At 32.4% G+C, this 15,750-nt stretch overlaps 1 protein-coding gene across 3 annotated transcripts in view; it reads left to right on the top strand.

Annotated features, from left to right (window-relative positions):
* Nucleotides 1-1,474: 1,474 nt before the first annotated feature.
* Nucleotides 1,475-15,750, top strand: part of LOC145688508 (uncharacterized) — a 906,862-nt gene continuing 892,586 nt past the window's right edge. For all 3 annotated transcript variants that reach the window (XM_081762852.1, XM_081762851.1, XM_081762850.1), the window contains exon 1: nucleotides 1,475-1,729. In XM_081762852.1, the coding sequence (XP_081618978.1) occupies nucleotides 1,525-1,729 (205 nt within the window). In that variant the 5' untranslated portion in view covers nucleotides 1,475-1,524. The remainder of the gene's footprint in view (nucleotides 1,730-15,750) is intronic.

The raw sequence follows: 15,750 nt of genomic DNA, 5'->3' as shown, positions 1-15,750 counted from the left end.
ATGATATTTGAATTGAGAAGGGGGTATGTTGACGCTTATCATATTATTCGCAGTGTCCTATTTAGTTGATTTCACCATACAATAATTATAATTTTATTTAGCACCTAACTCACGACTCATCATTAAGTAAACTCCGAATTCCTAACAAATTGCACTTCAGCTGATTTCGAACTTGTGATCATTTAAATGACACATAAGGCTGATAGTAATGAGACCATAAGTGACACTTGTTAACATCCAACAACTGTGTCGTGTAGAACTAATTATACATAATCAACACCGGAGATTGAATTTAATGGCATGCACACCAAAACCGGAGCAATAGTGTTGTAATGTAACTTTTATATGCTTACAATAAGTATGTTCAATTATAACAGAAAGTGCAGCAATAATTTGAGACATATACGTGTATAATATGACATATTTATTTATATAAAACAAAGTAGACATTTCAATTATTGTTATAAAACGTGGCCCAAAACTAGGTATACACTCTCGTACTGATCGGCTCATGGCATTTTATATCATTTACTTATTGTTATCCATATAAGTATTGATTTAGCTTCTCCCTTATCTGTTCTTAATTTCTTTTCACTTATATCTTAAGCTCGGAACAAACAAAAGCAAATAAAATCATTATATTAACAAATTAAAATGTCATACTTGATCGATAGTGATGTGTATACCTACTTTTGGGTCACCCTGTATGGGCATAGCTGATTTGATAAAATCAAGGAAGATATGCTGAAACATATTTCAGTGAAAAACGTTATATATATATATAATTGTTGTAATCGATAAGCAAGGGTTGATGTTTATGTATTAAATTAAAGTTTTTTTTTTTTTTTAGTATGCATTAAAATCTGATTATGAAAATCACAAATCTATTGTGACCAATATCTGCAGCGAAATGCTCTGCTACTAGTTTTCTTATTAATTTGCTGTTTCCTTTCATTTTTTTTTCATGTTGTTTGTTTTGTGAAACTGTTTTTTCCGTTCTTTTAATTTAGGTTTGCTCCTAAATTCAGTTTTACTGTTTTCTTCTTTTTATTTATGAATTTGTTTGTTCCATTTTCCTCTATTTTATTTTATTTTTAGATGACCAGGTCATAAATTTGCCATTGCTGCAAAATAATTAATTATTGACGGCAGTAATACCAAATTGAGGGACTAACACATTCAAAAAAAAAAAAAAAAGGTTTGAAAGTCAAGCATTTTGTGTGTGTGTGAATTATTTGTTATGATAAAACAAAATCAAAATAAAATAAATCCCTAATAGTGTAAATTTCCTTATTGCAACTAGTGGATTCATAGTGAGTATATAAAACGATAAACTTTTCTTTTTAATTCCCACATTGAAGTGGGAGAGCACGAAACACATTTCTAGTCGCGTTGCGCGCGTAAGGTTGCGCAGTTCTGTATTGGATTACTAAGGCGCGGGCCAGCGTACAGCACAGTAGCAGGTACATGCGTGCCATGTAAAAGTCTATCCGCGTGATCTGTTAAAGTGCAACGTGCGTGAAAATGCACAGGCCGGGCGGTCGGGGATGCTCGGATCGAGCTTACCCATGGCGCCGAATGAATCTTCATCGGCAGATTTCTTATTGTGATTTTTCCTCAGCGGAAACTATGTTAGAGTCTTTTGACTCTGGAGATTCCGAATATCCATTTTCGATTTCGCCTGAGTTTCCGGACACTCCTACTTCTACGAGAAGTTCTTCAGAAAGGGGTGAGTCTTATGTCCTGATATATAGTTTCTGAACACATATTCAAAATATTTTATTTTCATAACCAGCTCTTTTGTATGTTTGTCTATATGCCACTTGGATTTTCATTCGAATCAATGGGAAAAAAATGTCTTCTATCTATAAAAAAACAACAAATGTCTTAAGAATATGTTCCTATTTGACAGTACTATGAATATATTAAGAATACTCTACTCTAATATGTCTGATGCCTGTCACACAGTGTAGGAGACATTTGGATAAATGTACAAACACAATATATATAGATATATATATGCATTTGATATTCAATTTACAGTTACTTTACTTAGTATTAGGAAAACGTTTAAACTTTCAATTTATACTACGAATTAGAGCAATTTAAAGCTTGGTTACTAATAAGTGGTAAGAAATGAACTTAGTTTGAGTTCAATTAACGTTAATGAATATTATATTTGGAGTCCGAATATACCAACAGAAAAAAAATGCAATTTCCAATTAAACCCAATAGAAAGAAACAAAACATTTTTTATTATTTTTTTTAGCACTTTCGTCACGAGAGAACATGGTGCAATGTTGCTTTGCTTTGTATCTGACGGTGCAAATGTTTAAGGAAAAAATTGTGGCTCAGTTGTGAATTGATCAGCTCTGGTCCGAGGGGTACCTGGTTTGTTCCCAGGCCATGCGAGTTTGTAGCGGTCAACGTCGCGTTCGGAACACTTTTATCGGGTTCTTTCGTTTCTTCCTGCTTCCTGATTTCATCAAGTATTTCATTATCATTCACCTTGATTATTCTTTGTTGTCTTTGTGTTCGAAAGATAACAATAGGGTGTTTACTTCATTTATATTTCAGTTATTTATGCTAATAAGTTGGTTGAAATTAAAAAAAAAAAAGAAGTGAGCAAACTGAATAATAAGTTTGATATTTATTAAACTGGCCCTTACGAAGTCAGCTTGAAACATTTTTTTTTTTAAATAGCACATGCTATTCAAGTTAACATTTTGCCTCAGTATTTGTTGCTGGAAATTGAACATTTTGCCTCATCATCAGGCCATATGAGACGTAGATCTAAATCTTAACGTGGAATTCGAACCACATATAGTCTTTCCCGGGAATCAAACTGAAGTTTCCTACATATAATTATATACCAGCCGGCATTTAGCCTCGAATAAGCTCAAGTTGATGTCCAAACGCCGAAAATAATAGATCTATTGGCTATTATTATAGACTGTGTAATGTTATTACACTATTTACATTTTAATTTTAGAATTAGCGTATGAGTAATTGAACTAATTTGATTCACGTGAAATTCAATTTCATTATGGAGAAGTTAAACTGTATAATATTTTCCTTACTAAATATCATGTCGATTTGTTTTAACATATTTTAGTTACTAAAAGACATGGATGCCAGAAGTAACAAATAAGTCATATTCAAAAATGTTAAATGAATCACTCATCCCTAAAATTAGATATATAGTTTTAATACTAATATTTGTCACATGCGAGATTGCAGATAATTCTAATTCGTTAATTTTAACTTCCAAGCTTTAAAGATGTAGCGAATTAATATTATATGGAGGTAGTCCATAGTTTCCAGCATTAATCTGAACATTGTCAATAGGTATACATACACACACACACACGCACACACACACACACACTCACACACATATATATATATATATATATTTGTTTTTGGACACTGTCACGGTTCATGAAAGTTATTAAGCGGCATAGAATGAAACAGATGAATGATTCAACAGGTAGCAAATCCAGGGTTAATGATTGATACTATTTTATACATTGGATTTTACTTAAATTATTTCGTCTATTACGTGTAAAAGCGTTATTTTAGGATAAAGATCTTACGATGATTACTTTGAAAGAAAGTATTCGGTTATAATAATCAATATTATTTATCTGAGACTCAAATTATGAAAAAAAAAAAAAGTAGAATTTTATGTGCCTATTCTTATTTTGCCACTTTTCTTTTTTCAATTCACGATCATGTGTGGCAAATATTGGAGTTTATTTGTTTTATATTTATTTATTTTTTGGTAGTAATGCTTCTAAATTTGCTACTATATTGTGCTTCTAAATTTTCTAGCTTAAGATACGTCAGTCTTATTATAGATTCGATTCCCCATGCGAAGGGTTGAATAAATTTAACTGTAAAATCTAGGAGTCTGACACATTTGAAAACCGAGAAAATATATATATATATATTTTTAAATCTATATTTCTGTACGTTAAAGAGAATGTGACATAATTTAATACAAGGACACTTCACTCTTCCTGGTCAATTACTTCCAAAATTAAACATACTTTACCAGAGGTAATCCATTGTTGGATACATTGAAATCACAAATATTATTAATTTTATTATCTAGAAAAGAGGAAAGGTGAATGATGATTTTAGCATTAAACAAAGTGAACAGTTGTGTTCAAATCATATCTTTGATTCTGATTAACAGATTCCAGTTTCTTTGCTTTATTTAAACAAACACAGATGAAAAGTATTTCTCAGAAAAAAAGTTTTATGATTGAGTAAAATATTTCGATTGATTGATTAGAGTATATTTTGCGTCATTTGTCAACAACAAGTCTATATATGACGAAACTATAGTTTAAAGGGAAATCTGAACCACTGTAGTGTGTTATTTGCTATGATTTTGAGAATAGAATCAGATACCTCCTTTACCAAAAGCACAAACCCTAGTTATTAGGCCTGCAAGCATACGTATAAGCTATATACCTAGAGATTTTATGAATTAGGCTCAGTAATAATGGTGTAATTTTCTTAAAGAAAAACATATTTGAGGAGCATAAACTGTAATTACTAGTAATCTTATTTTGAAAGAATTCGATTTTTACTGGATGCTCACTGAATAATATATCGAATACAGATAGATATGGAAATTATACACTATATAATACAATCAAATACTATAACTTGAAATATAATGCTTAATTAACTCTGTCCTATTGTTAGTTGTTTCCTTGGAGTTTAGCGATATTTTATAGTATTGACACTTATGACACACAAATCTAAATCAAAGTAGAACCACTGAGCTTGTATTGGAAACCAAGTCCTCTTTTCCCAAACCTTAAGTGCAATCATGTCACATATCCACAATATAACCTAATCTTGTCCCATAACAGTGTTCTACTAAAGAAACAATGAACGATATTAAAGAATAATAGTGAAGTAGTAATTATCTGTGTAAGTGAATTGAATTAAGACATTAAAGTAAAATAAATAAATTAATACAATGGTACGAAGTCAGTATTTGGTAAAACTCATGCCATATGGCGGGTTCATATATATATATATATATATATATATATATATATATATATATATATATATATATGAAGTGTGTAAAGAAAGTGGGATCGAAACCCATTTTTTCCAGTGTATACCTGTGCGTCAAGGGGTGGGCTATAGCCCCTATAGCCTTCCCCTTGGATCCGCGCCTATATATATATTGTACTAATGCACGCACAATAACAAGCCTACATTTGAAAACCAATGTCATCAACATCCGATATACATTTCAAAAATAGTATGATTTTGTTTACGATGTATATTATTTAGGAATTTCAAATAATGTTCATAAATAACTTCTTGTGTTCAAATGCCTGACTATTCAGGTTTAATATTATTGTTATTTATTTACATATTTTAGTTGATTCATTCACGGATCCATTTGATATTTATGTTTATGTACGTATTCTCGTAGTGAATAGCAATAATGTTTTCATTATGAGTGGGTGATGTGTGAGTAATTTATTTTGCAGTATGCAAAGTGAAAATGTTGGTAGTAGGTCTGATTCAATATTTATACTTCTTCTAATGGCAGTCAGAATAAATATGTGCCAAGCTTATTTGATTTTTTCTTATCAACACATATCATACGATATTTTCTTGCAGGTGTACACCAATGTTTTGATACGTTTGCTACTAACTTACTTGAGAAGCTTACACACACACACATTCATATATATTCTATAGGGTACATAAACATAATCTTTCTAAAGTAGAAACTACACTGACCGTTGAAATTATCGGTTATACTGATAAACAATATAGCATAATTTCACCTATACTAAGTACTACCTCTGTTGCAAAATAATAATAGCTCACATGTTCCATAAAATTTGTAGGAGCAGATATATCTTTTTTTTAATTGTACTTCTCAATTTCACGATAACAAACTACATTACGTCGTACTGAAGGTATTTAAGGACTGAAAATTCTGTTTCATATGATATCCCAACCACATGCGTTATTTCCGGGAATCAAATGAGGGTATTTTGCCAGGGGTGAAAATTATGCTCGTTTATCTCTTGTAAAATAAGTGAGTTAATTCATTTTAGTATATTCTGAACAAGAGATGCAATAATAAAAAAAATCTAATGTTACGTTTTATATTACTGATAGCCTATTGGTTTCCAAAAGATGCACAATAGCATATTTTTGTTCTGCACCTGATAAATAGGAATGTGAAAATTACATTTAACCAGTTGATGTCTTTTAGTTGGTTCTGGTTGATTAATTTAGCGCTAAGTGTTTCGTTCACCAGCGAGGCTATATGAGATGTAGACCTACTGCTTAAAATTGGATCCAAACAAGATAAATTCGCACCGATAATCAAACCTGGGTCTCCTCTGCTGAAGGAATGTGACCTTACTATCAATAGGTGTTAGAATGCTGTTATATTCAATACTTAAAAATAGGTGTTTGTGTTGTGTTTATGCATGAATGCAATCGAAGCTATCTTATAGTAAAAATTGGTCCAATTGGTGTTAATAGAACAATCAACCTATCTACATCAATAGCATTTAAACATCTGTTAAATTTCTGTGCATTGTAATGTATAAAGCGTGTCAAACGATAGAGAAAAATGTTAAAGAATAATAATTGAAATAGTAGCAGTATGTTTAAAAGTCCACCCCAGCCGCTGAAGCGGAAACAATTATAACAATACTTAATTATATTAATGCTTGCAATTTAGCTGAAGTTTAATGATAGGTAGCAGGGACGTTCGCAGGAATCTTCCCAAAGGGGGTCAGAAAGTCGACACACAAGTACAGTCGCGCAAGTATAGTTACAGACACGTCGATGCACTCGTGTACATAATATTTCACGTAGACAATTATTTGCGCACAATACATGGTTTTCTTAACTACTGTAAATATGCTATGGCACTATAGAATTTAATATAAGTGGAATATCAAATGTTATGGTGTGTGAGTAAACAAATCTAATACTGTATATTCTGACATATACTTCGAAAAGCTGAAAACCTCTCTTCGAAAATTAGTGGAGAGGCGATTTCCCTGATTGTCCTACTCTGTGAGCAAACATGGTTGACAGTCATTCACTTGTAATAGTACTGTACAAAAAGTGATACTATTGTTGGTGATACTATTGCTGATTTAAAGAAAAGAAAAAATATAATATGAAAACAATTCACAATGGAAAAGATTCATTTACCATTAAGGATGAACTTGAATGTCTACAAGTGAAATACCTAAACAACTTAATGACAACTGTTTACTAGAAAACCATATTTGCGTACTTCACGTTTCCCCATTAAAAACTGCAGGTGCAGCATGGAAACTAGAATAATTGAAATGCAGTTGGGTCTTCCTACGTTCGCATCACTTCCTGTCAACTCTGTCATTCATTCAAACATAAAATGGAAGACTTGATCTTACGTAATATTGCGCTTCTCACCTCGTGGCGCATAGGTACGAGAATATAACTGGTATTTTTTTTTTTTTTAGGTTGTTACATTGCTTACGTTTATTTCAATTTTGAGCAACGAGTGTGTCGTACTGTCGCCAACAAAAGTGAATAGCTCTCCTACGCGTTCTTTTCCAAGGACTTCCAAACAAATGGAGCAAATTAAATACAGCTTTCTGTAACGTGTACATGATCGCATTCCGTCTACATCGATTAGAGTTATTTGCTAATTAACTCATTCATTGGAATGTTATAGAATAGCACTGTGACTCATTGACACCTGTGGGATGCAGTCGAGCTGGCTGAAGATCGTGAAGCGAAATTAATTTGTGGTTGTATCATATCTGAACGATATGGATGTTTTTAATACTATTAGACATTCCTGTGTTCGTGTTCTGTCGAGTCTAGTAGTTATGGAAAGTACAAGAAACATACCATAAGAATCGCAAATACAGTAAGAAAAAAGGAAGGAGTGTTCACCTCGATTGCAATGGATCCTTGGCTTAATCCTAAACCATGTGATGTTGTGGGCGTGATTTCTCTCCTATCCTTCTGCATTTACTTCCACCAAACATATCACAAACATCCAGTTTCAATAATCACCCGTCTTCTTTTATACTACAGGAGATTATCGTGATTCATAATACACGTTATTGAGTTTCTAGCGTTATAGATACAAGATCGTTTACAGTTTAGTGTACTGTAACTAATTGCTTAGGTATTTATGTTTTAATGACTGTTATTTGCATTTCTAATTATTTGATATTATTATTATTATTATTATTATTATTATTATTATTATTATTATTATTATTATTATTATTATTATTATTATTATTATTATTACTGCATTTTTTAAAAGGTCCCATAAAGACCAACGTTATTGACTATCAAAGGTCAATTCCAGGGTATTCGAATCTCACAATCAGTCAGAAAATCGCGAATTGTAATTCCGCTGCAAGTAGATTTGTATGCAAAAAAAATGTAGCGATTTCCGGAATCACTACACGCTTAACACATCACGTTCACTAAATTTCCCAGAGCAATCCAAACAAGATTGTATCCGCAACACTTTACACACGTTATTATTATTATTATTATTATTATTATTATTATTATTATTATTATTATTATTATTATTATTATTATTATTATTATTATTGTATAATAACCATGAAGTAACTGGAGTTACATACACGCAAGGCGTTATCAGAAACCGCAAGAGGTGGGCATGCGTTTCTAAGTACAATTTTACCCCACAAATTTGAGCCCCCGAATAAAAATAAGATTTGTAAAGGCTCAGATCTTGTAAATATCTATGCGTAAAAAAAAAAGTGTAGTGGTTCCAAGGTACTTCTTTCTATAAGAAAAGCTGATGACAGACAGAAAGACACACACGCAAAATTTATTTATGCATTACACAAATTACCATATTTATTTACTTACATAATCAAATGTGTCCATACACGTATTGGAATTATGTTGTTATTTTTTTTTCTTTTAGGTAATATATTTAACTTGTGTTTATGACTCCAACAAACTTTTGGACGTAATGTTGAAGAGAAGACTAGGAGAAAATACTTAAACATATATCTTAATTTTAAGTTATGTCTAACTGCAATTGTAAATAATGTATTCAACGTATGCAAATTTGCAGAAACCTTAGAATGATAGATCAATTTTCAGAAACGATATATTTTATTTGCAACCCTCCTTGTGAATAAATATATTCAACTTTTGGAAGAGAAATGTACATGTAACAAAATTGTGCAAGTACATCATCCTTATTTTACAGTATTTCACTACAAGTCTACCTAATCGTAAAAATGCTATAATTTTAAATGCCTTAAAATGTGAAGTACGTAGTAAACTTGTTTCAATTGAAACTGGTAGTATTTAGCATTATGAAATTATGTTGAGAAGTGCAAGATGCACGCCACGTGGAATGTAGGACAAATGACTTTGAGTGTGTTCTTTAATAGTTGGTTTGGTTTTAATGGTAACTTAGCTCAGTCATCTGAAACACTTTTTACAATCCTTGTCCTTGCTTCAAACGAACATCTGGTTTGAGGCCTTTGAAAGCGCGAGGAAACTTCCTACAAGTAATGTTTATTTGGAAACCATTTTCTTTTTTTTTTCTTTAACCTTTTCCTTCTACGACAAAATGGCAACTCTTGAACATCTTCTTTCATTTGGTGCATTTACCGCCTGCCTTTTCGGTAACTTATGCGAAGCCATTATTATGCGTTTTTTTAAAGTATGTCTTCCTTATCTGTACTTACGGATGATGATGATTTATATTATTGATTAACTTTTTAGAGCTTGATTGTAAGTTAGCACATGCCTGATTTCTAGACACGATTTTGAGTCTCATTATAACAGCCATTTTCTTGTTGGTTCCTCATTGCGAATCACAGCTTTAACTGTTCAGTAAACAATAAGCGCTGCCTGTTGCAGTTTCACTATACAGGGTGTTTCGAAACAACACTGACAAAGTTTGGGAGGTGATACCTGAAACCAGATAAGAAAAAAATATAGAACATCCTGGGTGCACAAACGCATCCTTTCGGAGTTATAATCTGCCAAAGCATGAAAAATGAATTTTAAAGATCCCTAGCTCCGATACTATGGGACCTACCGTAGTCGGGTGAAGACTTTATTCAGGAACTAGTATGTGACCAATTCAAATATATATGTTTCAGAATCCTGCGGTACTTCCGCAACAGTATTTATAGATGTAGTCGGTGAGTACTTTAAATTATATTTCAGTAGCCAAACTGCCTCTAAAAAAAATCTTGCGTGAGTCCCTTAGGATTCTGAAACATATTTTTTTGGATAGTGTACACATTAGTTTCTAAGTGAAGTCTTGACCCGACTATGGTAGGTCCTATAGTTTTGGAGCTATGGACCTTTATTTTTTTTTCATGTTTTCGGCGGCCTATAACTCCGAAAGGAGGCATTTGTGCCCCCAGGTTGGTCTATACTTTTCGTCTTATCTTGATGTCAGCAATTACCTCCCAAACGTTGTCGGCGTGTTTTTGAAACACCCTATACAGTATAATGTTTTCAATTGCATGCAATCTCTTCAATGTGCGCATCCGATGATAAATGATATTGACAATAATTTATAGAGATAACAGTTCTAAATCATAGTCCTGATATGTTTATGATTTTGTTATGAATGTAACAATAAAAAGTTTCTTATGATTTTCAAAACTTAGGTAGCATTCACGGAACTATAATAATAATAATAATAATAATAATAATAATAATAATAATAATAATAATAATAATAATAATAATAATAATAATAATAATAATAAGCTCAAGGGTTATCAAGTTTAGGTTTCAGATGTGTTTCAATTTTAGTTGGGTATCTCAATGTAATTAATGAATTATTTTTGATTGAGCTTACATCAATACTTAAGAAAAGACATGCTGTTTGCTACTAATGTTTATATCTCGTGTAAGTGTCAGGAGCATTGTAATGTATTCGATAACATACAATGATATTCTGCTCTTTTAAAATCATATTTGAATCTAACTAAATATTTCAACTACCAATTAAAGAACATACTATACAAATTTTCCACTTCACCGCACTTCAATTTTATTATTGCTCGAATACGAAGTTCCTTAAGTTACATCCTTGAAGTCAGCAAAAGTTATTTGGTATTTTTGTTTAAACATTCAGAACACAAAACTAATCAAATAGAAATTCGAATCATCTTTATGTACCACTTGACATACTGTGAACGATACCTTTTTAACTTGAGTAATGTGAAACTACAGGAACGATACACTGAAAAATGTGTTAAGTGAAGCACGCACACACACTATTAATTAATCAAACAATTCTTACTTTTATGCAATAAAATTGAAACAATAGTAGTATTATCTAACAAGAGTATCATTGGAAGTTGTCTTACAAACACTAAGCACATTTCCTTGGGATTTTACAAAATACAGTAAATAAGTCAGTATGATTTGAAATGCGTTCTTTCTAAGATATTTTTTTTTTATTTACGGGCATAGCCAATACTTACTACTCCAGATATCTTCTTTTTATACACACAAAATAGTAATTTAAAATACAACGTAATAAATTTGCACGAGGAAAATAGCCTTTCTCGTTGACGATGGTGGTTTTTACTATGCAGTTTAATAGTAATTGATAATTAATAAAGCAGTGCTTATGAGTCGATTTTATAGAATTTCGAATGTTGCGATTCAAACTAGAAAAGTCAATATGTTCCCATAACGTTGTTTCCGACATTGGAAGATATATTCTTGGCCTTGCCACTTAATGTCTTGCTATGATATTAACAATTGCTTTCTTAAAGAGCTATAACCACTGTTACAGATGTCATTAAAAAGAGTGTTAGCTTCATTGTCAATAAGTGCTCGCGTCTGCGTGGAACTGATCAGTACAACTAGTGCGATATAGATTCAAATGCCGACGAAGAAAATAGTGAATAGTGCACGTGTCATGAAATGTAATTTTATATACGTGCAGGGTGATTTCAAACCATGAAAATAAACTTCGAATGACGATTCATTACACAAAACGCTATAATAAAAAAAAGACCACAAAATTCGTCGTTTCAAAGCTGCGGGAGGCATAATGGCTCAGTGGTAGAGCGCCTATTTCTGATGTGTTAGGTCCCTGGTTCGATTCCCAAATAATTAAGTTTGTGGCGCACAACATTCTGTTTGTGAATTTTCTCTGGGTTCTCTCATGTATACTTCCAAAGTCTCATTCCATCAATTCTTCCCCTATCATTAACTTATCTTAGTAATTCGTCTTCTTTAGCCTAAAGAGCACAATTATGAGATGTTATATTGAAATATTTCATTTCATTCCATTTCCCTTACTTATATTTGCAACTTGCAGAGAGAGCAGAAAGTAAATATTGCATTAATTCAACTTTGATTCACAGTTATGTAATCTAGAAAAAATAAACCTGAAAAGTTACAACAATTCAGTACGTGCCCATCTAAATATTTATTTTTGAACATTGTAGAACACATTTACAACAAATTTAAAGCAATTACTTAAATTCCTACATTTACTCAATGCTATTTGTTAAATTTGATTGAGCAGGAATAATAAAGTTCATATTTGTAAATACTTCCAAAGAGTGTATAGTGAATGTATAGACAAATTGTGTAATAGTTCGTATATAAATTTTCAAACCTCTTTCCGAAGCAGAATTAATGTCACGTTGCCTTATGGATACTTTTGTATTTAATTTTCTAATTTTTGTAACTTCTTTTCTATAGGAGGGATGTTTTTACTACCCGTAGTTCAACCCATTTTATTAAATGAATCACCTTCCACAGTTTGTTTCTAATACATCAAATACATTTTGCATATCCTTGGAATATCCTTGCATATCCTTGCATATCCTTGCATATTCTTACTACTAGAGCTGGTATATTTACGTATCAAATTTTCGTATAAAAAGTGTAACATTTTGGTTGGAAGTAGGGCACAAAAAAGTGAAACAATTTTGGAGAATGCATCAATTTCAAATGCACATATTATTTTTTTTTAAGTACCAAAATTAGTTACTCTAAATTTGCTCATGTACAGGGTGTTTCAAAACAACACCGCAACGTCTGGGAGGTAATTTCTGACATCAAGAAAATACGAAAAGTATAGACCAACCTGGGGGCACAAATGCCTCCTTTCGGAGTTATAGGCCACCGAAACCATGAAAAAAAAATAATTTTAAAGGTCCATAGCTCCAAAACTATAGGGCCTACCGTAGTGGGCTCAAGACTTCACTTAGAAACTAATATGTGAACTATCCAAAAATGCATGTTTAAAAATCCTAAGGGACTTACGCAACATTTTTATATAGGCAGTTTGGCTACTGACATATAATTTAAAGTACTCACCGACTATGTCTATAAAACAGTTGCAGAAGTACCGCAGGATTCTGAAACATAGATATTTGAATAGAGCACATATTAGTCCCTAAATACAGTTTTGACCCAACTGCAGCAGATCCCATACTATTAGAGCTAGGGATCTTTAAAGTTCATTTTTTCATGATTTTGGCAACCTATAACTCCCAAAGTAAGCATTTGTGCACCCAGCTTGGTCTAAACATTTTCTCTTATCTTGGTGTCAGGAATCACTTCCGGAACGATGTCGGTGTTGTTTTGGAACGCCCTGTATAGAAACATCTGCCTGAAACAAGTCCCTTGACATTTTAAAATTGTAAGCGTGGAAAATTGTTAAAACTTACAACATTTAGCATTTCATTTTTTTTTCCTGTGTTGCTGCATTTTGGTCAATATAAATATTTGTATGTTGAGAATCAATCAACAATACCGTTTGGTGATAGACGTGATTGTTAGTTTGTTCTTGCCACCCCCGTTTACTTCATATTCAATAGATTTTACCTAACTGGGCTATTCTGAAACAAAAATAATATGATGCAACACACGTTCGGTATTCCTTGCTTAATTTACTAGTTGTTGATCCCAAATCTTCGGGCAACGTTGTAGGAATTAGTGTGTTTGTTTTTGCATTATGAATCATCATCGTCATAAGTATTCTACTCTTATTGGCAGGTCACTTTCCGCAGCTGAGAAGCTTCCATGCTCCACAGTCCTCCGCTAACATCTTCGTCTTCATGTATGATTTTCTGTTTTTATATCATCCATTAGAATATAATTGTAGTCTCCTTCGCCCACCCTCTCCTTCCTGCCAGAAGGGCGCGATACCTCACTGGTAGAGCGTTCACCTCCGGTGCTTGGGGTCTCTGGTTCGTTCCCGGCTCGCGCCGTGTGAACTTTGTGGAGGATAAACACCGTGCTTGTGGGTTTTCTCGGGGTTCTCCAGTTTCATCCTACTTTTTTCATTCCACCATTTCTTTCATTTCAAACCATCACCATCTCCTTTAGCCTAACCGGCATAATCGTGGGACGTAAAACTGAAAGATTTCATTTCATTTTCAGTTGTCTCCTTCCCGCCACCATACTCTAGGACTTCCCTCATGATAAATTTCTTCTCAGGCAATGTCCCAAGCAGTTTCTCTTCCTCTTCTCAATAACATCTAGAAGTGCTCTTCCCTTCCCCACTATTTCTAACACCCTCTTACTCGTTTTACGCTCGACTCAACCAATTATTTCCATTCTTCTCCACAGTCATATTTTGAAGGCTTCCAGTCGTTTTTCTTCTACGTGATATCCATGTTTCCGCCCCATACAGTACCACTCTCCACACGAAGCATTTTATGAGTAGTTTTGCATTATATGTATGATGAAATAAATTGCGCCAAAGGTGTCAAAGAAAGTTGTTGAAAAGTGCAAAACAAATGCAAGCAAAATGCATTTAAAATTATTTTGTAAGACAAGCTAATTTGTTAATTTTATATAAAAATAAATGCAGCACATTATATATTTATTTATTTATTTATTTATTTATTGTCCTTCAACAGAGAATAGAATCTCCAATTACAGAAGGTACAGAATATAGATAGTTCATATAATATAATAATATACATAATAGTGAATATAATGATACGGACAAAATTCCTGTAGATATCTGACAAAGACAATAATAACTATCGTAAGAGTATAAACCGTTAAACGTGAAGAGTATTACAAGAAACCAGTAACAGTCAGATAATTGGTTTACACATGTATATGGAAATACATGTATTCACATTCTAATACAATATATTTTTCAACTTCTTTGTATACAGAGACAGAGGTAATGCTATATCTAGATCTTTGTTTAATACTGATATGCTATTAAACCTACTGCACATTCTATATAATGGTGAGCCTTTATACATTTCAGTTCTTGGAACATTTACAGTCAACAGATGTCGCTTATGTAGATAGCCTGGTCTAGCATTGAGTCCAATTTTTTGTAAGAAATTACTATTGTCAACATAAGAATTTATAATTTTATAGAGAAATAATTGTTGAAAAAACTCACGTCTGTTACTCAAACTGACATAGTTAAATTTATCTAGAAAGGTTTTATACGATATTTTGTTTCTTATAGCGGAAGCTCCCATTGTTTTAAAATAGAGATACCTTAGGAATTTCTTTTGAATACTTTCTATTTTATCCTGAAGAGATTTATAATATGGAGCCCAAACAACGCATGTATATTCTAGTTTGGTCCGAACCAAGCTATTATACACCATAGAAATAGCTACAACATCATTTAAATTTCTGGTGTTCCGTATAATGAAACCAAGCTGTCTATAGGCATAAAGAACCACTTCAGTGATATGGTTATCA

The sequence above is a fragment of the Thermobia domestica genome, chromosome 6 (assembly GCF_964235325.1).
Source record: "Thermobia domestica chromosome 6, izTheDome1.hap1.1, whole genome shotgun sequence".
In the NCBI taxonomy this organism is placed as follows: Eukaryota; Metazoa; Arthropoda; class Insecta; order Zygentoma; family Lepismatidae; genus Thermobia; species Thermobia domestica.
The sequence above is the reverse complement of the archived record's forward strand: the minus strand, read 5'-3'. Positions and strand labels throughout refer to the sequence as shown.